The 27,475-nt window shown below is 38.8% G+C and overlaps 1 protein-coding gene across 2 annotated transcripts in view; it reads left to right on the plus strand.

Moving 5' to 3' along the window:
• Window positions 1-27,475, plus strand: part of SLC25A21 (solute carrier family 25 member 21) — a 543,072-nt gene that overhangs the window by 481,782 nt on the left and 33,815 nt on the right. For both annotated transcript variants that reach the window (XM_019924011.3, XM_019924010.3), the window contains 2 exons: window positions 1,565-1,672; window positions 17,076-17,240. In XM_019924011.3, the coding sequence (XP_019779570.2) occupies window positions 1,565-1,672; window positions 17,076-17,240 (273 nt within the window). The remainder of the gene's footprint in view (window positions 1-1,564; window positions 1,673-17,075; window positions 17,241-27,475) is intronic.

Consider the following 27,475-nt stretch of genomic DNA (forward strand, 5'->3'; position numbering starts at 1 on the left):
CAGTGATTTAAACACAGAGCTGCAGCTAACACACACAGTGTTTTTGTGTGGATTATGAAAAGGTGCCCCTTTCTCCTGACTGATGCCTTTCTGGCTTGGCAAGTAGGGTGCAGGCTGATTTCAGCCTCCACGTGTAACTTTGTGCCCAAACTACTGTACATGGCATCTCTGGTCACACAGCCAATAAAGTGGCAAAACCAGAACCTAAACCCAGACCTCCTGGCTCTGGATCCTGCCCTGGTTCCACCTTGCCTCCCCTTCTAAGGTTATAGAACATTCCTTTCTCCCTTTTCTCTTTTAGTCTCCTACTTTGAAGAAATTAGAGACTCCGAATACAAGCGTCTCTTCTTTACTCTTCATTGACTTTTTTTTTTCTCCTAGTTGTATACAGTATTACCTCTTCCCCTGAAATTAGAGCTTCAGCACCAAAGAATTATTTTTTTCAGCATCTCTTTTGAAGGTTTGAGGCTTTGTTTCATTTTGTTTTCCTGCTGTGTGTGCTTGTGTGTGTGTGTTAATAGTTGTGGTTATTTTTGATACAAAGTTTCTGAAAATCCTTTAAGGATTCTACTCAGTGGAAAATTCTAGAAAGTTGTTCTTTCCTACTGCAGAAGTTCTTAACAGATAACAAACAAGAACCTGATACACAGCCACCTTTTTTTTTTTTTTTTTTGCAATACGCGGGCCTCTCACTGTTGTGGCCTCTCCCGTTGCGGAGCACAGGCTCCGGACACGCAGGCTCAGCGGCCATGGCTCACGGGCCTAGCCACTCCGCGGCACATGGAATCTTCCCGGACCAGGGCACGAACCCGTGTCCCCCACATCGGCAGGCGGACTCTCAACCACTGCGCCACCAGGGAAGCCCCATAGCCACCTTTTGATAAATGTTCTAGATTTTATCTGAGCCCTTCAAGACAACCTATTTATCTCTGACCTCAACTTTTATTCCTCAGCTTCTAGGTCTAGAAGAATAGGGCAATTATCAGTTTAAAAAGTCAGATAAAGGATTAATTTTAAACTGTTTTTTTTTTGTTTCTTAATTTCCTAGAATAATGACTCTAAGAATATGGCTATACATTTAAATATTTTTGGCTATACTGTTTGGTTACCTGAAATTTAGCTTTTTATAAGCATTTTATTTGTGGTTCTCCTCCTTGAATTTCTTATATGCTCAATAAATGTATTTAAGTAGGTGTTTAAAAGTGAAGTTCTCCTTTTTTGAGTCAAACTCTCTTTTAGTTGTTACATGTGCAGATGTTTTAGCATCCACCTTAAATAAGTAAAACAACCTTTCTTTTCATTAAAGGACAAAGTCATTGTTGATGGGGCTTTGACATTTTATTTTGAATTGTTAGGATGTGGTTTGTGGCTTCTGTAATTTCTTCTTCGTGAATTGTCAGCATCTAATCAAGATCTAAAGCTGTTTAGTAATGGTATATGGTGCATTTATGTGAGTTTCTCCATTCTCATTATAACATTCAGCTGCATAGTGTAATGAGTAGGATGTTTAACCCCATACACATGATGACTTGTTTTAAAGTATTGATTGACTTAATTTTTCTAGACCTTTGCCATTGCTGGATTGGGATCTGGACTAACAGAAGCCATTGTGGTCAACCCTTTTGAGGTAGTAAAAGTTGGCTTGCAAGCCAATCGGAACAAATTTACAGAGGTAATCATTTAATGTTTTCCTGTTGTTGAAGGAATGTGAAAATTATTTTTCAGAATATAACATCAAATTATGAACCCAGCCCATAGCCACTTGTTAAAGCCATAGTAACTTATTGTTAAGGAAGTAGCATAAGAAAAAGTCAAATTTCTTCCACAAGGAAAGCGTTAACAAAAATGCACTAAATTCTGATGGACGCCATAAAGCAACCATACTCCAATAAAAATTAATTTTAAAAAAAAGTCTAATGGACAAACACATGTTTAGACATTTTTATTTTAGAGTTGTAATGTAATCTATAATGACTTGTTTGGAAATGTTTTCTGTACTTTTGGCAGAACTTCTATTTCACATTTTACTAGAATAGACTATAGCAAAAACCACTAGGATGATAATATTGCTGTGCTTTTAAAAAAAAAATTATGAAGTCATTTGTAAAATTACCTCACACTTTTCCTGACTCCACACACTGCCCTCCCCCAAAGATTCTGATAATCTGTCAAGCTTGTCTTTTGGTTAAATCTGAATGAGCATACTACTAAACCTGTGTAGACGTCACCACTTGGAAATAATGGGTCTTGACATTTAGTCACTGGTACATGATGTTGCATGAAGACAGCTTGCCTTGGTCTGTGCTGCCTTCACTTCTTCGAAGTTGCCGAATAATTCCCTTTAAACCACCAAGTCCAACTGTTCTTGTTTTATTCTTTTGGGTGCCAAGCCCAAGGTAGGGAAAAAATAAGGGGATTGGCAGTCCAGGTCCTTTCTTAGCATTTGAATTTACTTCCACAACTGGGTAGCACATAATATAAATTGGTTTGGAGTATCTGCTGACCTGAATTTCTCCATAGAAAAGTTCCCCTGCCTACTACTTAAGCGTCTGCTAATGGGTGGAGACCCCCTCGCACTCCCACCCCACTTCCTGCCTGCTGCTACTGCCTGAGAGCTCCCTGGCAGCTTCTTGAGCAGGGGTGTGGGAACGGAGAGGGGGCCCCTACTCACCTGTAACTGCCAAGAGCTGCAGAGGACAGGGTTGGCCTGCTACAGCAGATGGTATCTACTCAGAGGATGTCAATCCTAATTAAGGAAGATTTTTTTGTTTTAAGTTTCAAAAGACTGTCTTAATTGCAGAGATATATAGCACTTCAGAAAAGGTTGAAAATCCTGTATTGCCCTAGTCTCTGTTTCTGTTTTGCTTTTTCTCTATTCTTCCTTGAATGATGGGAAAAGATGGCAAGGACCAGGAACAAATAAAAAGAAACACTTTTAAATGTCCGGTCAATATGGAGCATTAAAGACAACCCCCATGGAATCTGCTCAAGGAAAATTTGGCTGGGAGAATTACCAGCTAGAAGAAAACTTGGGGCTCCCCATTTAGTGTCCCATTTTTACCCATTTGGAAGCTTGTCTTGGGGCAGCAAGGAGTGAGCAAAAGAATACACAGGCCTGGGCTTCCCTGGTGGTGCAGTGGTTGAGAGTCTGCCTGCCGATGCGGGGGAGACGGGTTTGTGCCCCGGTCCGGGAAGATCCCACATACCGCGGAGCGTCTGGACCCGTGAGCCATGGCCGCTGAGACTGCGCATCTGGAGCCTGTGCTCCGCAACGGGAGAGGCCACAACAGTGAGAGGCCCGCGTACCGCAAAAAAAAAAAAAAAAAAAAAAAAAAAAAAAAAAAAAAAAAGAATACACAGGCCTTCAAACTGCAGTCCTTTATCAAGACAGCATGCAAGCAGAGGAACACAAATGGGACAGAGCACCAAGAAGCACTCACAGGAATGAAAATAACGAAGTATCACAGCACCCCTGCTCATGCCTAATGTTCTTTTTCTCTCCTCTGCCCTCAGGGAGCTTCTACACTGAGGCCATGTAAGAGCTGCTAATGTTTTGCACATGCTGAGGCCTTGCTAGAACATGGTAAACACCCTTCCAGCCCAACACAAGAATGCTACATGTGCACGTGCTCCTATAGTTCATTGACACGAGTGTGGTCTGTGTAAATAGTTTATGTATATACAGCCATTTTTCTAAGTGGGGGAGGATGGGGAACTTGTTTGAGGTCGTTTCCTTTGCAGAATCCACTGAACTGGATTCATTGTCAGGTATGTACTTAGACAAAATAAAATCTATTAGGTACCCTATAAAATATTTGTCATATTACTTCAACTAGTCAGAACTTGGTAAAACAGAGATCACATAGGTCACACATGTCAGCATTTTGTTTCCAGCAACTGTCAGGATTCAGTAGCTGATCAGAGGTGGCACTTTATTCGTCAAAGGTGCCAATATTGATCAAATTGAAAAGTAGTTAGTGCATAGTCAGTCACCCAACATAAGGTCATGGGACTATGCCTATTACAAAAAAAAATCTGAGTGAAAGGAATGACGTGATAAGAATAGCAAATTTCAAACTGACAATGGATTAATCTCCAAAATATACAAGCAGCTCATGCAGCTCAATATCAAAAAAACAAACAACCCAATCCAAAAATGGGCAGAAGACCTAAATAGACATTTCTCCAGGGAAGATATACAATGAGGTATCACCTCACACCAGTCAGAATGGTCATCATCAAAAAATCTACAAACAATAAATGCTGGAGAGGGTGTGGAGAAAAAGGAACCCTCTTGCACTGTTGGTGGGAATGTAAATTGATGCAGCCACTATGGAGAACAGTATGGAGGTTCCTCAAAAAACTAAAATTAGAACTACCATATGACCCAGGAATCCCATTACTGGACGTATACCCTGAAAATACCCTGACAAATAATTCAAAAAGAATCATGTGCCACAATGTTCATTGCAGCTCTATTGACAATAACCGGGACATGGAAGCAACCTAAGTGTCCATCAGCAGATGAATGGATAAAGATGTGGCACATATATACAATGGAATATTACTCAGCCATAAAAAGAAATGAAATTGAGTTATTTGTAGTGAGGTGGATGGACCTAGAGTCTGTCATACAGAGTGAGGTAAGTCAGAAAGAGAAAAACAAATACCGTATGCTAACACATATATATGGAATCTAAAAAAAAAAAAAAAGTTTCTGAAGAACCTAGGGGCAGGACATGGATAATGACACAGACATAGAGAATGGACTTGAGGACATGGGGAGGGGGAAGGGTAAGCTGGGACAAAGTGAGAGAGTGGCATGGACATATATACACTACCAAACATAAAATAGATAGCTAGTGGGAAGCATCTGCGTAGCACAGGGAGATCAGCTTTGTGACCACCTAGAGGGGTGGGATAGGGAGGGTGGGAGGGAGATGCAAGAAGGAGGAGATATGGGAATATATGTATATGTATAGCTGATTCACTTTGTTATAAAGCAGAAACTAACACACCATTGTAAAGCAATTATACTCCAATAAAGATGTTTAAAAAAGAATAGCAAATTTCAGATCTAGACATTTAAAAATACCTACCAGTCATTTGGGGCAAGTGCAGCTGTTTTCTCTGTCTTTTGTCGAGAACTCATTAACTCCAAAGCCTACGTCTATTGACTAGCACGTCCTTTTATCCAACAAGTGATACCCTTTTGTTAATCTGTACCTGTGTTGAATTAATCCAAAACAATGTTAGGTGCGCTCACTTCAGCATCTGTATGGCAAAGAATAATTAATACTTTCTTCATTCTCAGGCTTTGTAGGTTGTCAAGAATTATGGGGTGGGTGGGCGGGGAGAGGAAGAGGAAGAGAAAGGGAGGAAGAAAGGAATTAAATTTTTTTTTTAGGAATTAATTTAATGCCTAAAGCATTTAAAGATTATGCTTCCTTTTTTAAGAAAAAAAGTTTTACTTCTGGTATAAAGTTTTAGTTATGTATAGATAATGCATATTTATGTTAGGAGACACCAAAAAAACTACATATTTCTGTATGTACATATAAGTGTACAGATGTACTAAAAATGGTCTAGACTCTCAAGCAGTGCTGTCCAAAAATAAAAATATAACATGTGCCACCTATATGTAAAAAGGTAAAAAGAAACAGATGAAATTAAATTATATATTATTTAACCCAGTATATCCAAAATATTATCATTTCAAAATGTAATCAATAAACAAATTATATGAGATATTTTACACTCTTTTTTCATACTGGATATTCAAATCTAGTGTGTATTTTATGCTTACAAGCACGTTCCAGTTTAAACTAGGACATTTCAAGCACTCAGTAGCCTCATGTGGATGGTGATGTCCTTAGAAGACAGTGCAGGTCTGGAGGAATTCATACAAACTTCTCACTTTGGCTGCCTCTGGAAAGGAGACTGGAAGGGGAGAGAGGAAGATAAGAGTTTTAAGGGAAGAGCTTGGTGCGTTTGAATGTTTAACATGAGAATGTATCCAGTATTATCTGTAAACATTTACATTAGAAGGTAACACTTGCTCACTGTAAAAATTTAGAAAATACAGAACCGTATAAAGAAAAGTAAGTAATCCAAAAGAAATGTTCTAATGGCTCTGCCGGGTTAAACCCACCTCAGGGAGAATCTTTTCCGCTAATTCAGGTGGGAATGACTTGCTGACCCATCTTAGGACACAATCTTGCATAATTCTGGTTCTAGTACTTCATTTATAGTAGCAGGAACCCCCATTTTTCCTGCTCTGTAATTTCTTAAAGAGCTTAAACCTTATGTGCAAATTATCAAAGAACATATATAAACAAAGCTGTCTAGAACAGAAAGGCAATTGGTTTGGGGAGCAAAAAGCCATAAGGGTTTGCGGAGAGATGTACCCATCAAGCTCTTTACCATTTCCTAACAGTATGGCCTTGAACAAGTTACTTGCAGTTCCCTCTGTGGTAAAATGATGGTGATCAGTCCAACTACATTACAACAAGGTATTTCTATAAGGAGATAGAAACACAAGTCCCGCAGGGCCATCTAAGTTACTGACTTTGTGACAGCCCCCTGCTTCCTACTCTGACCATAGCCCAGTTTCCTCTTTTGTTAGGGAAAAATAATAGTAATGGCCACATCAAATGGTGTAATAGGGTTAGTTGAGACATGTATATAAAGCTGTCAATACAGTCTGTCATGTAGTGGTGGTTTAATAAGTGTTAGTAGTTATTATTACGACCTGCTTTTTATGAGAAATTAAATGTGATAGTATACCCAAAGGTCTTAACACAGAGCCTGGGACATGATAGGCACTCAATCAATGGTAACTATTTCTAGATGCAAATTGATCTTATAAATCCTTAAGGTTGACTAGAGACAGATCTATCTTGAGATATTGCTGCAATGAACAGTCACACCTGACTCCCAGTTGTGGGCTCAAAAACAGCTTACTGAACAATGGTTCACCTTAGGTCATTCCCAACTGCCAATGCAATCCATTCAGCCTGAATTCTTTATCAGGGCTTAAGGGCTGGCAGCCTAGTTACAGTGCCTATTGACAAGATCTTTAAACTTAGATGCAGGTCTGTTATCATAAACAATAGTAGTTGGGTACCTGTTTGCTATAAATAACTTGCATATAGCAGCAGAAGTTCAAGAGGAAACTAAAAACATTTGAAGCCACTTTGGAAAGAGTTCTACCACAATCAAGATATTCTTCCTCAAGAATAGTCATATAAATTGAACGTGGATTCTTGATCAAGCCTTCGCGGCCGCTTCACCTGGAGGCTGTGAACTAAGCTCATTTTCAGCCTTTTCAGTCAATTACAGCTGCCAGCTGTGGTGAAACACTAACTAGATGGGCTGCATGGAGAATGGCCAGATGGCTTGACAACACCTTTACAAAAAGCAGAGCAGTTTCCCCAGAGGCTTATTTTGCAGGGAGATAACTCTTGCTGCTCCGCCAATAGTATGAGTTTCTCAGGCCACAGGTCTGTGGCTCAGCCTTTCTACCTTCCTGCCTTAGATTTGAACCACCATGGATTCGTACACAGTAATTGTGGATTTTCCTATTTCGTCAGCCTGAGGAGGTGAGTCTGCGTGGTCCTTTAAACATGAAAAGTTCCCAAGAAGTTCTCTGTAGTGGAAGATAGCCTAGGGTAACAGTAGTCAACATGACTCTTAATATTACACTTAAAGTCTTGGAGGCGATGGTAGAGTGATAAAGATGGAACAAAAGGACTGCCGTGGTCCCAGGTGCACAGAGCGTGGTCTAGAAGGAGGTTGTGGAATGTAGGTAGATGTCCATTTGGCCCTGTGGGGAGGGAATAGTTGGCAAAGGGCCAGAATGGGGCCCTCTGAAGCATGGGGTCCAGGAAAGGCGCCCCTCTAGCTGGGATCCAAGGGCAATACTGGCTGAGAGCAGAGGCTGTGTGTGCTATGTTCTTGGGGCCCTCAGTGAAATTCCTGACAGGATTTCCCAGGAATGGCAGGTACGCTGCTGGCTCCAGCTGCCTGTGTTCACCCCTCTGTGCTCTAGGACTGATTTTCTAGGCAGTCAGAGGTATGTTATCCATAAAATATGCCTTCCCTCCCAGTAAGCCCTAAACTATGCTAGAAATGTAAAGGAAATTGTGGTTAATTTGGTTATTGATACTTCCCTTATATCCTTCCAGCTTCTGTATAAAGTATTTCAATAGGTGTACTTGTCTTGCCTCCACTTTTAAAATTACCACCATATCAGTCAAAGACTATAATCCCTGCCACACTTCCTTCAATTCCAATACCAGAATCTTGGCCAGCATCTTAAAATTCACAGTGAATAAAGTAAACTGGTCTCTAAATACGCTTGACCTTCTGTGGGGAACAAAGTAATCACAGTTTTGTCATGCTCTGGTTTGGTTCAGTGGGTATAAAAACATGTTCAGATAAAATCAGGATAGATCCAAATTTCCCCCCATCCTTCAAACTAAACCCAAGCAAAGTGTCGTTCTGGTCTGTAGTCTTTTTGGCTTAGGACTAGGCTTGCCCAGGGATTTCTCCATTGGAGATGGTGTGTATCCCCAGTCTTGCCAAAAGTGTGACTTTGTAGCTTGTTGTTCCGCTCCCTTCTAACTAGGTGCATCGTTTTTTCCTGTACACTTATAAGAATGAGAAGTCCCCTATCAATTATGCTAAGCCAAGTGGTGTTTTGCTGGCATGCTCTCTGCTAGCCTGGAAAATGTGAATTTCTCTCCAGGAGCAAAATCTTGTATGAATTGTTTCCCAGTTTTTCTCTCCACTTTGAAATCTACTTCAAAGTTATTATTTGGCTAACGGGTTATGTTTTCCTTCCCTTGAGGTCTATAGGATTTGCCTCTGATGTGTGGATGGGGCACAGGTTATCCTTCTACTCTGTCATTTTTATCGGCGTTACATATGAACATAATCATTCTCACCCCCAAATAGGAAACTAAACCTTTAGGAAATTGCAAAAGCCTGTTTCATCTCGATTTAGTCTTTAAAGATGTTCAGCCCAAGAAGGGAATCATCTTCCACCTATGCTCTATGATTAAAACTTAAGGATCAATGAACTGATAGCAAATGTATCATCGATGGTAGAATCTTTAAAGATAAGGATTTTTTAAAAATTAATTCAGGGTTTGATTCTTGTTTTGGATAACACCACTAAATATAGCTCCACACACTCTATCCTGGGAGCTTAATAATCTAATAGAGACCAGTTAGATCACGTACAGTATCACAAAGCTTAGTGATTATTTTCTCCATAGGCAATTAACAAATGCTTAAACTTAGTCATATTATGTAGAGACAACACAAAGTGAATAGGACTGTACTTTGCAATCCTCTCTTTCCAGAAGGAGAGAAGTTGAGTTATATAGAGAGTGAATGTGTGGCTCTTTTTTCAGAACGCGTGAGAAGCTAGCTTCAAGGGCATGTCAACATTCATGATGACGTATTGAGTTAAGTTCAAATTTTTCCTGCATTACCATGTGAAATCCTGCCTGGAAGCTGTTCAGTACCTAAATTATTTCTTTCCAGTCTATGATTCTTGTAGGCAGAAAAGTGAATTATGTGTATGAATCCATTCCTATAGTTATCTTTCAACAGTGCCTAAGGCAGCAGCCAAGTTGCCTCTCTATTATCATTTACAGAAAATAGACTTCAGTCTTCCACTCAGCTGTGCCAGAAACCCTAGATTTTTGCCTTCAGAATTGAGACTTTGAAGTAATGATAATAGCTACCATTTACAGAACATCCACTATAGGCCAGATACTGTGCAAGATGCCTTACATGTTTTTTCCATTATTTGACTTTTTAAAGTTATATAGTTTTTGTAAATTACAAAAGTAATTGTTTTCACAAATCAGGTAATACAGGGCTATGTAAAGAAAAAATAATTGGTGATGGCTGCCACTACCGCCCTGCAATCGCATCGCTCTGGTAACTGCTCTGTCTCCTTCCACCTTTTACAGTGCTCACACGCACCTGATACCTAATCCTCCCATTATCCCTATAAGGTCAGTGGCTCTATCTCTATGTTACGGATAGGGGAAATAAAACCTAATGCAGTTATTAGCTCTAAGGAACTGAGCATTAACATAGAGGTCTCTTTCTAGAAACCACACTGTTTTCACTGGGATAAAGAAAAGTGGGTAATGAAGACGCTTAAGGGAAAATCGTTGTGTTTCTGGAACCATGAAGAGGCAAAGGCTCCTTCCATGTTGCCAGTCCCCTCTGAGTAGTCACCCCTGTGTCCACAGCGCAGTCACCTTCCCTCCTGCTCTGCCAGCAGGCAAAGCACAGGGTCAGCGTCTCGTCCCGTCACCCCGAGGCCCCGTGTTCCTCCAGGCGGTTATTGGACAGCAACTTGGTGTTGACATAGCTTTGTGGCTCAGCATCTGGAAGAGTTTGTTTAAAGCAAATTATTTTCCACTCACAGATTGTTTAAAAATAGGCCTGCTCATCAAATGTAAATTGTAGAAAGAATATAATTATATTTTGGATGTCTTTTTGTCCCTAATCATGCCTTAGTAAAATAAACTGCAACGACAAATTAGTGAAATACCTAAGCTAAAAGAGATGTGTAACTGTGGAATTTTGAGCCCGATTCCTCTTCTTTCATTTACATTTTGTTCTCAAATAAAAGGAAGAGTTTTCTTCTTTTTTCAAATTTATGAAAATGCTTCAAGACTTCGAGGAATGAAGAGCTTAAGTGATCTATCTCCTAATGAGCAAGGGTATTTTCCCACCTAAGTGTAGCAACTGGATATCGTCTTTAAAAAGCAGTATTTTTCTTAAGGCCCGGATATGGACACTCACTTCACTGTATAAAGGTCTCATCCGGTTTGCTTTCCAGTCATGTGATGAAATCCAGTGCAACACCTTATTCCATTGGCTCTAAAATACACCCGAGTTCCCCTTGCCATGGGAAGCAAGTAAAGGGACGCATGTGGAGCGTGCTGTCTTTGGACATGGTGTGCCTAGAGCTCTTCTCTCGCTTTAGAGAGGGAGGAAATCCACTGACACACACCCCACGCTTGTGCCTACCGGCCATACTCTGATAGCTGTTTACCCAAGGAACAATGCCTAAAACCTCTGTCCATGATCTCACAAGGTAATCAGAGCCAGCTATGGTCAGTAGTTGGATGGAAGAACTCCAGAAAAAATAGCTGAGGCTGCCATAAGTCATCTCGGTGATCTGTTGGTAATTCTGGGCTCTCAGAGAGTAAGGAATCAGTGTCCCAGAGTGGTGCCTGGGAGCATTGTGTAGGCAATGGATCGTCTCTTTTATTTACGCCTCTTAAGGACTTTTAATTTTTAAAAGAATTTTTTATTGAAGTGTGTTGATTTATAATATTATGTTTTAGGTAGGCAGCATAGAGATTTAGTATTTTTACAGTTTATATTCCATTAAGAGTTATTACAAGATAATGGCTATAATTCTCTGTACTGTACAATATATCTTTGCTGCTTATGTATTTTATACACAGTAGTTTGTATCTCTTAATCCCATACTCCTAACGCACCCCTCCCCCTTCCCTCTCCCCACTGGTACCCACTTGTTTGTTCCCTATATCTGTGAATCTGTTTCTGTTTTGTTATACACATGCATTTGTATTATTTTTTAAATTCCACATACAAGTAATATCATACAGTATTTGTCTTTCTCTGTCTGACTTATTTCACTAAGCATGATAATTTCTAGGTCCATCCACGTGGCTGCAAATGGCAGAATGTCATTCTTTTTATGGCTGAGTAATATTCCATTGTGTATATATAGCACATCATTTTTTTTTAATTTTTTTATTGATGTACAATATAAAGTACAGGTGTACAACATAGTGATTCACAATTTTTAAAGGTTATACTCCATTTATAATTATCATAAAATGTTGACTATATTCCCTGTGTTGTACAGTATATCCTTGTAGCTTATTTACTTTATACATAGTAGCTTGTACTTCTCAATCCCCTACCTCTATCTTGCCCCTCCCCGCTTCCCTCTCCCCACTGGTAACCACTAGATTGTTCTCTGTACAAGTCTGTTTCTTTTTTGCTATATTCACTATTTTGCTTTATTTTTTAGATTTCACATATAAGTGATATCAGTTTTCATTCTTTTTTATGGATGAGTATTATTCCATTGTGTATATACACCACATCTTCTTTATGCATTCATCTGTTGATGGACACTGAGGTTGCTTCCATATCTTGGCAATTCTAAGTAATGCTGCTAAGTACATGGGGTGCATGTATCTGTTCGAATTAGTGTTTTCGTTTTTCTCAGATGTATACCCAGCTGTGGAATTGCTAGGTCATATGGTAGTTCAATTTTTAGTTTTTTGAGAAACATCCATATTGTTTTCCATAGTGGCTGCACCAATTTATATTCCCACCAACAGTTTATGAGTGTTCCTTTTTCTCCACATCCTCTCCAACATTTGTTATTTGTGGGGGTTTTTTGATGTTAGCCATCCTGACAGGCGTGAGGTGATTTCTCATTGTATACCACATCTTCTTTATCCATTAGTCTGTTGATGGACACGGATTGCTTCCATATCTTGGCTATTATAAATAGTGCTGCTATGAACATTAGAGTGCATGTATCTTTTAAATTTTTTTTTCATGTTTTTTGGATATATGCCCAGGAGTAGAATTGCTGGGTCATATGGTAGTTCTATTTTTAGTTTTTTGAGGAACGTCCATACTGTTTTCCATAGTGGCTTCATCAATTACAGAAATTCGATTTCATGTTTCATAATCATTACAGAATATTCTCATGGGTAGATATAAAATTTTTCAGTATATCTCTCCAAATAAAAAGCAAAGCAAAAATATTTTTATGTTTCTCGAATATGAACAAAGTACCGTACTAGATAGTTAACACAGTGCATGGCGCCTAGTAGGGCTCAGTAGGTGTTTGTTGAATAAATTAATGCATAAAAGACCATGGAGTTCCCAGAATTAACAATTGGCAATAGCTGACATCAGAGTTAAAGTAGACTTTGAGTTCCTTCCAATGGAAATACTTCTGGCAGGTACCGGTGAACTGAAGATTTTTCTAAATGAACGTGGAGAGCAGTGTGATATTGCAACATTAGCTCCGTTCCGACCCACTTATTCTTCCGTGCTTGCAGCTCTGGTGCGGTCAATGAAAGGTATATCTAGGAAAGTTAGAATGCAATTTGGCCCACAGCTGGTAACTAAATATGAAAATTGGAGTGAATCTAAATATTGAAAGGAAACTGAATTTTTGGGTGACCTGCTGGGTTGGATAGGATTGGAATCATTTGCCTGATGATGCTAATCAGTTACCATTTCGCTTTGAAATGGAAGCCCAGTAATCAAATAAGTTTAGTAAAACTTGTGTTTACAGAGATCTAGTCAAAATGATTCTGTATTTTCCTAGTGGAAGTCATGTTTTGCCTTTCTAGTTAAATATTTGCTTACATGTGTGTGATACAGTGTCTCTGAACGAAGCAAAAAGGACACCTCTAATTCTTACGGGAATTAGAGTTTAGGTTTTTCTTGGTCTCAAGGCCCCAAGCTGCCAGAAAAATGTATTTGTATTTATCTGTCACCTGTATCAGTTGGATTATCAAACTCTGAAAATCTTACAGCATGTGTATAACAAGAATGAGTCAACAAGCATGAGAGCACCACTGGATGAGATGTAGAATTCTGCTTAAGCCATTTTCCAGTACTTTCCCCTTAGGAATATTACTTAATCCTTGGTTTCCTCACCTGTAAAATGAGAATAATATACCTGCTGTCCACATTACAGGTTGTGGAGAGAGGCAATCATATATGATAGGATGGCAGAACCATGCAGAGTATAAAAGTATGAACTTGGAGCCTGAGGGGCCTCAGTTGGAGCTCTGGACCTTCCACTAACTCTGTGATATTGAGCAAGTAACTTAACTTTAGTTTCCTCACCTGTCAAATGGGGATAAAGATAATACCCATCCCACACACTTGTTCAGAGGATTAAGTAAGATGATATATGTAAAGTACCAAGTATCTATGATAATGACGAACATTGATGAGCACTTCCTGTGTTCCAGGTACCTGGTAACATGCATGTATATGCTCTCTAAGGTATAAATAAACTGTGTCAGGTGGAGGCCTGGTTAGTGTGCTTTTCCTTTCCCAACCTTTGCTCCCTCATGGTGGCCTTGCTTCTACAGTGCATAGACCTGTCAAGTGAAGAGTTCTTACCGAGGATGTTTACCAAGCAGTAGGGAAGAGACCATTTTACAGGATCTGCTGCTCCTGAGAGGAAAGCCCTGGGGTGATGACCTAGGAGATCTGTAGCCCAGGAGCTGGATATGGGTGGCTCCCAGAAAAAGCAGACCTATGATCTTGCACTCTGAAGGCATTTCTGTAGGAAGGATCATGTCACAAGGGTCCAGGGCTCTGGGAAAAGGAAACCACAGCCAAAAGGAATGAGCAAGAAGAGGCTAGTTATTCATGTCCTTCCTCCCCCTCAAATCAGCCTCCACCTTTTGGTTGTCATTGCCTTCAACTACCAAAGAAATTACCTGTTATTTTACTATTATGACTAGTTTTATTATCTTCATAATTGCCATTATTATTAACAGCTAATGTATAGTAAATGCTTACATAGGGCAAAGTTCATTGACTTATTTATCATCACAACAACAATCCTATGAGGAAGATTCTATTATTATCCTTATTTTACAGATGAATGAAGTGAGGATAAATCAGAGGATAAAATACCTGCTTAAGCTAGCAAGTGATATTTCTGGGATTCAAAGCTTGGGACTGTCTGGCTCTGACCCCCTATTTCTAACTACTGTACTACCCCCTGATTTGCTTAATTATTCACAGCTGAGTTCAAACTCAACAAGGCACTTGAGTCAAAATCCATGTGTTACATTTCTTCGTACCTACCTAACATCCAAGCTGGTAGAAATCAGGCAATGGACCATCAGTAAATGCTATTTGGATTGACATATACACACTACTATATATAAAATAGATAAATAATAAGAACCTACTTATAGCACAGGGAACTCTACTCAATACTCTGTAATGACCTATATGGGAAAAGCTAAAAAAGAGGGGATATATGTATATGTATAACTGATTCACATTGCTGTACAGCAGAAACTAACACGACATTGTAAATCAACTGTACTCCAATAAAAATTAATTTAAAAAAAGATCTAATAGAAGTCCTCTCTTTAAATTTTGATGATTTAGCACACTAGATTTTTAAATGATAGACACATCTTTATACCTGTTTTATTTAGGGAAAGCCATGTTAATCTGCACTTTCATTCAAAGTCATTGGTTCCTCTGTTGCTGAAGAATCTAGATGGCCTCTGACCTCCCCATCTCTCCTGCCCTCGGGGCTTCAGAGTGGGTGAGGATGGAGAGAAAGCTTGGGCTAGAAGCAGGGAGGACTGGTGTTGGTCAGTCTGGACCCAGGCAGCTTCACTTCTGCCTAGTTTCTTTCATCCCCAGGAGAGCTGCCTCCTTTCCTTGCCTTTGCCCTCTAGGCTGCCTTCCTCACAACAAGAGAGCAGTGCCTAGGAGTTTGCTCAGCACTTTCAGAGTCTTTCCAACAGAAATGAACTTCTGCTCAACTTGTTCTCAAGTCTCTTTTGAAAACCAAAATAAATAACTGGGGTTGATAGTCAATGTGCCATAACACAAACAAAAAAATCCCATTTTGTAGCAGAGAGAGTGAACTTTAACCTTCTGAGAATTTTTGGTTTTCCGATATGAAATGTCTTTTATTGTTTTAAGGTACGTTCTCATGTGTTTTTCTCATGTCACAAAAAAAGTGTTTTCTTGGGATTAATGTAATTTATTGTAATTAATCCTCTTAAATGAAAAGATGAATTTGAGTGTAGAATTGTAGCTAGAGTTTTTAAAACATTTATCAGTAAAAGCTATAGGGTTTACTCTGTAAACAAACTCATTTAAATGTATCAGGTTAATTACATAGCTACAAAGTTGGATGAAAAGCCTTGATTGGATTTGTTCTGTTCTGCTGACACAGCCTTAATTGCACATGATAAGAAAACACTTTTAGTCAGTGAGTGCATCAGACTGCCATGATCACTCCAGCAACCTGCTCCAGTGAAATTTCAAATACGCGTCATCTCAGTGCTTGCCTCATGGGAAAAAAATTAAATGCTGAACCTTTCCCCTTATTTACTATTCAGTATTCAAAATTTAAGAGGGAGAGAGATCCTTTGTGCTGTACCTCCAAAAAGGAAACAGTCACTCAACCTTATTTAAAAACCCACATGAATTGTTGTAATTGTACTGTAATGAATTATAAAACTCAGGGCAAACTACAGTGATTTCTTTAGCAAGTTCCAAAAGTAGCACTGACTGGGTTCCAGCAGTCAAGGTATTTCAACCTTAGGTAATCAATCAAAGGGCTGGAAAGAAGTAAATTAAAGGTAACCCAGTACTCTCAACACCATTGATTTATCATTTATCACAGCAAGTGTTACACACACTGATTGCCCACTTTCTTGAGGAAGTCTACAATCAACTGCTATTTATCCACAGCCGATTTCTAACCTAATGCCAGTTTAAACTATTGAGGGAATGGAATCAGGACTAATTGTAACATTCACTTTAGAAAAACATAATTAGAAAGGTAAATATTCAGGAGCCAAAAATACATTCCTTTTGGATGATGCACAGTTATGGATTACCAGTATGGATTGCTAGTTTATCTATATGGTTAATCCCCTCTATTAGTGTGGATGATCCAGAATTGGATGCAACTATTGACATGTTGAAAATGATGTTAGCTATTATATGACATTAGTTTCACTAATTCCATCAAAGATATTTTTTTCTTGGCCAACAATCTTCCCTTTAAGGCCTGTTGTTATGCATGCAATTTTGTTTACTTTTGGGGTTTCCTAATTTTAAAAAGCATGAATCTAGGCATGATTATTCATCTTTGGGGAAAAATAAGTCCCTAATAATTTTGGGCTTGAAGGGAAGTTAAAACTGTAATTTATTCTGTTTCACAGTCCCAAAGATGACCTTTCTCCTCTCTCGTGCAGCAACCATCCACCATGAGTTACGCAAGACACATCATTAAGAAGGAAGGCTTGGGACTCCAGGGCCTCAACAAAGGATTTACAGCAACTTTGGGACGTCACGGAGTTTTCAACATGGTTTATTTCGGCTTCTACTACAATGTCAAGAACATTATTCCTGTCAATAAGGTAACTGTTTAATAGATTAAAATCCTGGAGGAAAAATCCTATCAATGATGATAGCTGCATTTATAGAGTATTTATCCTTCCAAGTCACTGTGCTGAACTCTTATGTCTGTTATCTAAGTTGATCCCCACATCAGCCTTGTTTATTGAGTGTTGTGATCCCTATTCAGAAACAAAGGCTCAGAAAGATCAAGTAAATTGCTCAGAGTCACATAATAAAGAGCAAGGCAGAGCCTTGAACCCAAGTCTGACACCAAAACTCATCTTCTTGAAGAATATACCATTATACCTGAATGCTTCACATTTATCACTAATAGGAATTTCTAGAAACTGTTATTACTTAATTTTTATCTCAGAAGCATAACTTGCTCAAGGAAGTTGAAATTTTCATAGTGTAAATAAATTTTGAGTTCATGAGGGGAAATTATCAGCCTAAAATTTAAATTTTACCTAGATGGTAATTTTTAAATTCACCTAAGTTAATTAGGATAAGTAGTAAATCAACTCTTCTAGGATCATGCACTTTTGATATAAAATAATAATAATAATTTTTAATGGTAACTTACAGATGTCAGCAGCCTTTCAACTTTGACAAGATAAAAGTAACACATGATGTGTTTTAAAATGAGCATCTTTGGGGCTTCCCTGGTGGTGCAGTGGTTTAGAGTCCGCCTGCCAATGCAGGGGACATGGGTTCGAGCCCCGGTCCGGGAAGATCCCACATGCTGGGCCCGTGAGCCATGGCAGCTAAGCTGGTGCATCCGGAGCCTGTGCTCCGCAACAGGAGAGGCCACAACAGTGAGAGGCCCGCGTACCGCAAAAAAAAAAAAAAAAAAAAAAAAGTATTGAAGAACTTTATAAAGAATAAAAATATTTCTAATATGGCTATCACCTGATTCTATAAGGTAATGTTGGTTACAGTTGCCTTTTTCCAGCTATCCCCTGTAATCTAGGCCAGTACTTATCTCAAGTAACAGCTAAATCCAAGGCATGTTCCCCATTAACTATCGGTTGACATTGCCTCATTCGCCAAAATTGTTAACCAGGTTTCACTCTATTTAGAAACCTCATTTTTTGAGTATAACCTCATGTTTTGTTGGTCTGAAATCTATGAATGGCCACAGAATATATAGATCCCACTGACTGACAATTCTGACTCTGGTGGTCCTCAGAGCTCTTCTCCTGTTGAGTTCTTAAAATACAGAAGTAGAGTACAATAAACACTTAGGTCGTGGATGACATGAGAGAGTTCAACTCTTCATACATTAAAAAAATGTTTTTAGCAGGAACAGATTAATAATCTTTGGAGCCCTGGGTGAAATGACAATGTGCAAAAATTAAGAATTTCAAGACAGCAACTGTAGAGCAATAAACCAAGCATGGGGCTCCTCTAAGTGCAGGCTCTGGGCAACTGCACAAGTCACACAGCCATGAAGCTGATGTTTTTTAAACTCTGAGATGAGTGATTCATACAACGTGGGAGAAATGTCCATGCCTCTATTTCTCCAGCTATCCAAAGGCTTGCAGCAGATAGAAATTACACACAATGAAATGAATGATATAATTTACGAATGTTATATAAATAATATATATTTTATTATATATATTTGTGCATGTATTTTAATGCATATGTTATTACAATAATATGAACTTGGATATATTTAAAGAAGAATTTCAGAAGGATCAATAAGATTTATATATGATTGTGTTACTAATGCTTAAAAAAATCCACGAATGCAAACTTCATTCTACAATTAATCAATACACTTAAGTTTTAAATGTTATGCATTATGAAAAAAACAGAAGCTTAAATATTTATTTATTACTTAAAAGACATCATAGTATCCTGAAATTATGGAAAGAGCTCACTTATCTTGCCAGCTTACAAGGGTCAGATTATATTAGCCCTTATAGGCCGCACTAAGGATTCTTCTGTTTATCTGAAGAGCACTGGGAAGCCAACAAAAGATTTTAAGCCGAGAAATTACCTGATCACTCTGGCTGCAGCGTGGAGAATGGGTGGAATGGGAGTAGTGTGCAGAAGACAGAGTGTAACATGGAAATGATTGTTATGTGCAATGCTGGGGTCTTGGACTACAGTATTCATGGTGAAGACAAGGGGAAGTGGACAGATTTGAGAAAAGTTTAGAAGGCAAAATCTATAGGATGTGGTGATCGAGTCTACGTGCATGTTGATAAAAGGGGTAGTGGGGAGGGATGGTTCCTAGGTTTGGGGCTTGAACAACTGAAAGGATAATGGTGCCATTCGTTGAGAATGAACAAGTTTGGGGGAGAATATTATGGGCTGAGCCTGGAAAACTGAGTTTAACCACATTTGGACTCTGAAGTGCAGATGTTGGATCAGTGATTGCATGTGGGATCTTGAGAGGAGAGCTCTGAAATGGAGATAGACATCTAGACAGCAGTAGTATACCTGAGCGAACATACTTTTACTGGGGAATGATCATGGGCCAATCACTTTACTGCTCTGAGCTTCAGTGTTTTTAATCTGTAAATTGAAAAGCTAAGATTGTCCTTTCTACCTGACAAAATGATTTTGAGGATTAAGATAAATAATACATGAAGTTGTTTGTGCATTTAAGGTGCCGTGGAAGTGTTAAGTGTGGAGGTGCTGATGACAGGTATGGGAAGAGGAGTAGAGACGGAGGGTGGTGGAAGGAGTTAACGTCTAGAACTGTGTGAAGAACTTTTCCCCAGGACTGTTCCTTCTGCACTTAAATGAACGCTGTGGGGTTAGTTGTGGGTTTTGCTTTCAGGGGTGTTTTGCCTAGAAGAAAGTCATTGATCTTATGTGTTCTGTAATCTAAGCCTGATTCAAAACTGGGAAACCAGTATTCTTTAAATTTAAACCATAATAAATCAGTCCTTTGTGAAGAGGAAGATACGATAATCATTAAAACATGTTGAAGAACGTCATCAAGTTGTTAACCACGAGGAGGAGGTGGTGTTCCTTGAAGGCTTTTTTCCATCTTTGCTCTAGGCTGGCTCTAGCCATACACTCCAGACAGTTTGTTTACAGGGTTATTGTTTCAATTCCCTCACCCAGCAATTGGTCATTCTGTTGTCCCAAGGGAATTTGAGATTTCACCAATTCTGACTTGTATGGGATAATTCTAGATTTTTCTTTAATTTAACATTTTTTAAATTGATAAATTGTCTACCAACTTTTTCCATTTTCAGAGTATTTAATTTTACAAGAAACTGTCCATAATGATCATGTCTGAGGAGTGGAAATGGAGAGTCCTATGCGTGTGTGTTTGTGTGGAGCGGTGGGGAGAGCAGGAAAAAGCAGGGAGCAGTGGAGGGAAAGTACTTTTTCTTTACAGAATTCTGAGCTGTTGGAAGCTTCTACAAGAAGCATGTATTAATTTTATAATAGGAAATAAATCCGTGAAAATTTTAATAGATCTTATAAAACAGAGTACCTAGTTAACTTTTTAACACTTTATTCAACTCTAAGACTATGTCTACAGAGGTAAAATAAGAACTTGAAACAGTAAGTTCAGATACCTCAGGTCAGATACCCACCCTGAAGTTTTTAATTTTAACTCTTCAGATTGGTGATCTCTGGTAGATACATTTTTCAAGCTTCACAGAAATATCCTGACCTTCTGTGCCATTTTGTACTATTAAAACCATTTTTGTAGACTTCATGATTTTGCCTGATCCTTCTCAGAATAACTGTCATTTTCAGATAAGGAAAGAAAAACAGGAAGTAAAGGCCCAGAACTGAAAGTTACTGACATAATTTATCTGAAGGTATACAGCAGTGGGAAGGAAAGAACCAGAGGCCAGAACTCTTTCTGCTATACCATGTAATGCTTTAACCCTACATCTTACCTTGTCTTTTGTCACACATAAATTGTCACTTTAAAATGATTACTAAAATTTAAATAAGTGAACTGGCTACAATATTCAGACAGTGTAACCAGATTCTGCTTTTGCCTCATTCAGACCTGGAACCTGGTCTTCCCTTTTCACATCCTTAGTCTCTGATCCATAGAAACAAAGAATTATGAGACATGACCCTGGAAGAGCTGGGCATTACCAGTTTGAAACTGGTGCTGTGTTATATTCTTGCAGACTTATTTTTAGAATCTAAATATTCCTATAGAATGGTGACTAAGTGGTTACAATAGAAAAGTTTGCTTTGAATATTAACTGACCATGGAATTCATTTAATGGTGGCATTCATTTTCATCTTGCAGTAAATGGAATGGAATGTCAGTATAAAGAATTATCCCTTCTCCCCAGAAAGAGGCCATCACTTCTTAAAGTAAAGCCTTCTAGAAATAGATATTAACTTAAATGCTGACATCTTTTTCAAATATCAGTGAAGGTAAGCTTTGATTGCAAAACTGACTTCTTTCATTTCCATTCCAAGGTAGGGTGTTCAGAGCATTTTATTTGTGATGTTGACACACAAATGAGAATGGTAAGATTTAACTGTTACATCTCGTTGATAACTTTGTCTTCGAGTTCCATATTTACTGCTTTTCCTATATTTCCATAAGTAAAATAATAATAATAATAATAGTAGAAATTGATGTCTAAAGTTCATGGCTGTCAACAGTATTAAACTGTGCTTTCACTTTGCATCCTAATTAAGCATGTTTGCAGGTTATTTTGCCAAAAACAATAGACCTTTTGTGTCGAATTCTGCCATGATATAAATCACATGTGTGGGTTAGAAATATTCTAGGAGAGAACAATTTTTCATAGGTTCAATCCTTCTTACTTAATAAACCATTTAGACCTGTCCCTGTGGTCATTTCACTACAGATGGTATTAAGTCAAACGTTTTATTTTCTCCTAAGGTAATATCCATAAGAGATTGCCTTTTAGAAACACAAATGTTTTTCTTTTACTTTTGATTTTTAATATTATCTTTGTTTTGTAAATTCTGTAGAAAGTCTGAGGGTGGTGCCAGATGCACTTCAGTTTATCAGAAGAAATGTGGAAATATGTTAGTTTCATGATTTAGAGCTCTGTCCTTCCCTAAGGTGTGCACTGGGCTGAATGAAAAATGCACCTTTGGGTTCCAGTGGAGAACTTAGACAGAGCTGTTTATATTTTGAAAAGAAGAATCTCAGTAGAATTAGATCATAGTAGGATTTAATTTATGACCATTTATTTTTCTGATTCTCTCTTACTTGATCATTAGTCTTACCAATCATCCGGTAATGGGAAGGGCAAGAGCATTAAAGTTTCATTAAGAACAAGTCTCCTTTCTGGTAACCACTGGGGTAAAACAACAAGTATATATTATCTATAAAATTCCGGGACGTGTGACAAGATTCTGCGGAAAAAAGTGGTATCTTTCATTGGCAGTTTTCACAGACTCCCTGGGGTGTGTGTGTGTGTTTCAGGAGAGGAGGGCATGGGGGAGGGCAGAGGGAAGCGGGACAGGGGTTCAGGCACTTTCTTAAATAAACTTCAGGCCAAAAGTTTCCAGTCAGGTACCACCCAAGTGGATGGAAATGAGGTGCAAGTGGCTTTAGATTCTTAGTGGGTGCCTTCTATTTATTCATTCCAGAAGTGTTCATGGCACATCTATCATAGGTCGGGCACCATCTCGCTAAGTGTCAGCACTGCTCCTGCCTTAATGGGGTTTACAGTCTAGTGGAGGAGACAGACAATAAACAAGTCATTACACAGGGAACTGAATCATGGCAATTGTGATAAGTGCCATGAAAGAAAACTGTGAAGCTGTGGGAAGTTTTAACCAAAGACCCTAATTAGACCCACAGCAGGGCATGGTGGGGATATAGGAAAGGCTTTCCTTTAAAAAAGGTGTTTAGGCTGGAGCTCAAGGATGAGGCTTAGCCAGGCCAAGATGAAGAGGATGAGCAGACAGCAGAGAGAACAGGATGTGTGAGTGCACAGAAGCAGAAGCGGGCTTGGGGAACCTCGGAGAAGATAAAGAACGAGGGTAGCTGGTGTATGGTGAACAGGGGTGGGGGGTGGGGACAGGAGGCAGTGGAGGCTGCAGGGGGTAGCTGGGCCAGAATGTTTCAGCCATGTTTAAGGCAGTTGATTCCCCTTAAATGATTTAACTGAGGGGCATCTCCAACAAACTTATCATATAAGTGGAACTAAACGGGCATGGGAAAGTTTCATTTATAGAAGTCCAGAGGTGGAGGCTCATGAAATAAACATGGTTCAAAGACTTCTTGATCATCCGCCGACCCCCACATCAAAGCACCTCAGTGAGTCCTTGTCCTGACTTCTCAACATTTAGGATTTTGTTCTGGGATCCTGGTTTGTTAGTTTTCCTTGGGGTCAGTGCCTTTATTAAGGCAAGGAATAGAGTACACAAAAACAGAAAAATCCTACTGGGTTCCCAAGAAAATATATTAATACTTTCCTGCATCTTGTCTGATAACACTCAGTGATATAAGTGACTCTCAGAAGGTAGTATCTACCTATCTATCTATATTTATTTATTTATTTGTAGAGAGATACTTACAAATAATAGATATAGAGAGGGGTGTGTGTGTATATATATATATATATATATATATATATATGAAATAATCAAGTGATAACTGTTATGCTTAAACCCCAGCCCATTTTGACATTGTATGTATTTTATAATTTGAGCTAAGTGGGTAAGGCCTTTAAAATTATTTTATATTTCACAACCCTTTAAAGAACAGATATCTTAGAAGGGGAAAGGAATTTTCATGCCTATTTTCTGAATGGCTACATTTAGATGCTGAGCTTTTAACAAGACTTTGATTTCATTCCAGAGCCCAGAGCCCTACAAGGATAGGATCTTGGGAACACTCCACATTCCTTAAAGAATGCTTATCAACTAAACCATCTCATTTTAGTTAGTGACCTTCTGTGGAGTGAGGAGCTAGCATTTCCCCAAATTATCTCACATGAAGAAAAAACAAACACGGTAATAGATTCTTCTGATAGCTGTGAAGTGGAAACAATTTAATTAAGCTCCAATAGTAGGTATTTTCATTGGAGAACAATACAGCATGATACCATAACGTCAGGGGAAAAAATGTTTTTGTCCAAGTTTATGATCAAAACAACAAAAGAGAGCCAAGATTAGAGAAAATGAAAGGTGCACACTGAGAGCTGAATTTACTCCTAGTTGACTTGGATCCACTAAAAAAGTAACAATATCTAAAATGCAAATTTCTTCTTTTAAAAAAAAAAAGTTCACTCTCACCTCAAGCTGCCTCCTTGTTTAGTTACCAGGAGGCAACTATAATTTCAACACACCACATCATTTTCATGACAAGCATGGTCAGCTGTGGGGAAGGCAATGCTAAGCTGCATTATTTGCCTTGTGGTTGCCACCAGGTGCTTAACCAGTGTGTGTATTTACCTCTTTTGCAATTTGCTTCTTAGACCTTGGTTCCTTATGTATTATGTCTTTATAAAGGAGAGATACAGCATTTATTAAACACCTGTGATGTGTCAGGACCGGTATACCTACAAAGATGAATGTGACATGGCGCAGCCCCTTCCTTTAAGAGGCTCTGGGCTTTGGAGTGACATTTATTACTAGACTGGGTTTTCTGCAATTTCATCTAATAGCCCAAACTGACCATTTGTAAAATTATGGAAATAACTGTGATAGATCCTATTAAAATTGGTTTGACCACATGTTTATATATCTACTAATTAATTGATTTGTTAAAATGTTCGATTCTTTTTTAGTCACCCTTGTTATGGTCATAACATTCTCATTATCAAACAATTTACTTACCCGCTGGGCAGGGGAGGGAGCTGAAAAGAAGAGTTCTGCAAAGAAATACTTTGCAATACCCTGAAAATCATGTGACTCCTTGTACGACCACCATATTGTCTTCAATTTTCTTATCCGAAGCATTTTATGGCAGTCTCTTTTAGTCACTTCTAAACAATAATTTTAGTTCTTCAAATGGCAAACCCATTTTAGCAATTTTTTTTGTGTGTGTGTGATACGCGGGCCGCTCACTGTTGTGGCCTCTCCCGTTGCGGAGCATAGGCTCCGGACGCGCAGGCTCAGTGGCCATGGCTCACGGGCCCAGCCGCTCCGCGGCATGTGGGATCTTCCCGGACCGGGGCACGAACCCGTGTCCCCCACATCGGCAGGCGGACTCTCAACCAATGCACCACCAGGGAAGCCCCCCATTTTAGCAATTTTTGACAAGGAACATGAAATCCACTCTAGAATCATCCAAGGCCAATCCTGAACAGAGATTGAACAATCCTGAACAGTCATCTCAGTGTGCTCATTTTAATGTTGTCTGAGGAAGCAGGATATACTGACCTCAAGTTGGGTCATTAGGAACTCTGTTAAAATGACTCAAAGCTAAAATCGGAGAGGATCTCAGATTTGGTGTGGTACCAAGAGGAATTAAAGGATGAGTGAATTGCAGCAAAAGAAATGTGATTTGGGTTGACATGAGGTAGGAAGATTCTAAGAGTAGACTTTATACATTCATGCTGAGCTCCCTTAAATGAGAAGCCCATCACTGCAATTTGCTCAGCCTAACCTTGTGAGAAGCAGCAGGCTTCCTGGCCAGTCTCCCTCACCACCCCTACCTCTCACTAGCTAACAAATCCTGCTTTCCCCATCTTCCTTAGCCCCCTCCTTCTGGCATACCTCTGTGTGGAATGTCTTCTTAAAGATGCCAGACCCTAATCACAAAGGCCTGTGCGATGGGCGAAGGTTCTCTGTTTATCAAGCTAGCAGCCAGCTGGCCAGTCACTAACCAAGACATCAAAGTTCATGCCAGGGAAGGTAAAAAAGGGAGACACATGCTTCTTTTGATGAAGATATTTTGCCTCTCTGCATATTAACTCCTTAAGTGCCATTGCTTTAAATTATTGGTGCAGTCTTTAGCTGCTGTATAATGTTTGGATTGGATGCTTAAATTAGTTACAAATATGTAGTGTGTTGATTGTTAACTACTTTAAGTCATATGTTCCCACTTCTGAGGACTCGGTGCCTTTTGTTGAATTTTTAGAGGTTGTGGAACATCACTGCCGCCAGTGTTTTAGGATCACTTATTAGTGTCTCTTGTTAAGCTGTAGAGTCTATAAACAATATGTCCTGTCAGGGAAATTCATTGATCTTCCCAAAGAAGGGCTGGTAAACACATCTCTTTAGCTCTGCACTCACACAAAGATTGCAGTGTGATAGAAACAGCCAGAGAGTTCTAGTAAGAGACCTGATGTTAAATCTCAATTCTGATACTTACTAGTTAGCCATGTCTCTTTGACAAATTATACCTGTCTCTCTGTCTCAGTTTTCTTATTTGTGAAATGAAAATGCTAACATCATCCTTAAAATGTTTGCAGGAAAATTGAATAATTTTAAAAATTATGAACGTTGGACTTCGAATTGCTATTGCAATATAAGGTCAATTCATGTAATAGCCTCTAACACTTAAAGCTACTCAGCTCCAGTTTAAAGTCCCGTATTTTATGAGAAAAATTAGAAAATATTTAGGGGACAAGAAGAAAACTCATCTGTAGATAGGGAGATAATACACACTACTACTCAAAATAAATATCTAAAAGGAACTGTGGTTTTTAAGCACGAGGAAGAAAAGATTATTGCAATAATGGTTTTTAAATCATGATGAATGGTGACAGTTGATTACCCTTGCAAGTGAGCAAAAAACTGGAGTAAAATAGTTCAGGCATATGCATGAGGAATGTGGGTCAGGAACAAAGGAAGTTCCCTGATTGATGACAGTTGGAGCAAATTATGAAAGTTAGTTGGAAGTGTTTAATAACAGAATAGATTTTTTATCAACATTAATATCTATTTACATAATTAAGGTGTGATCCACCAAAAATATTTTACTTAGGCTAGGTGACCTTTTTTTACCAATCAATTTTTTTAATTTTTATTTTATTGTGGTAAAAACATATAACATGAGATCCACACACAACAAATTTTTAAGTGCACAATACATCATTATTGTCCTTAGGTACAGTGTTGTACATCAGATTTCTAGAGCTTATTCATCTTGCTTAGCTGAATCGTTATGCCTGTTGATTAGTAACTCATTTCCCCCTCCCCCAACCCTTGGCAACCACTGTTCCACTCTTTGATTCTGTGAATTTGAGTATTTTATATACCTCAATATAAGTGGAATCATGCAGTATTTATCCTTCTGTGACTGGCTTATTTCACTTTACATGTGTCCTCAAGGTTCATCCATGTTGTTACATATTGCAGAATTTCCTTCTTTGTA

Source organism: Tursiops truncatus, chromosome 2 (genome assembly GCF_011762595.2).
Source record: "Tursiops truncatus isolate mTurTru1 chromosome 2, mTurTru1.mat.Y, whole genome shotgun sequence".
Lineage (NCBI taxonomy): Eukaryota > Metazoa > Chordata > Mammalia > Artiodactyla > Delphinidae > Tursiops > Tursiops truncatus.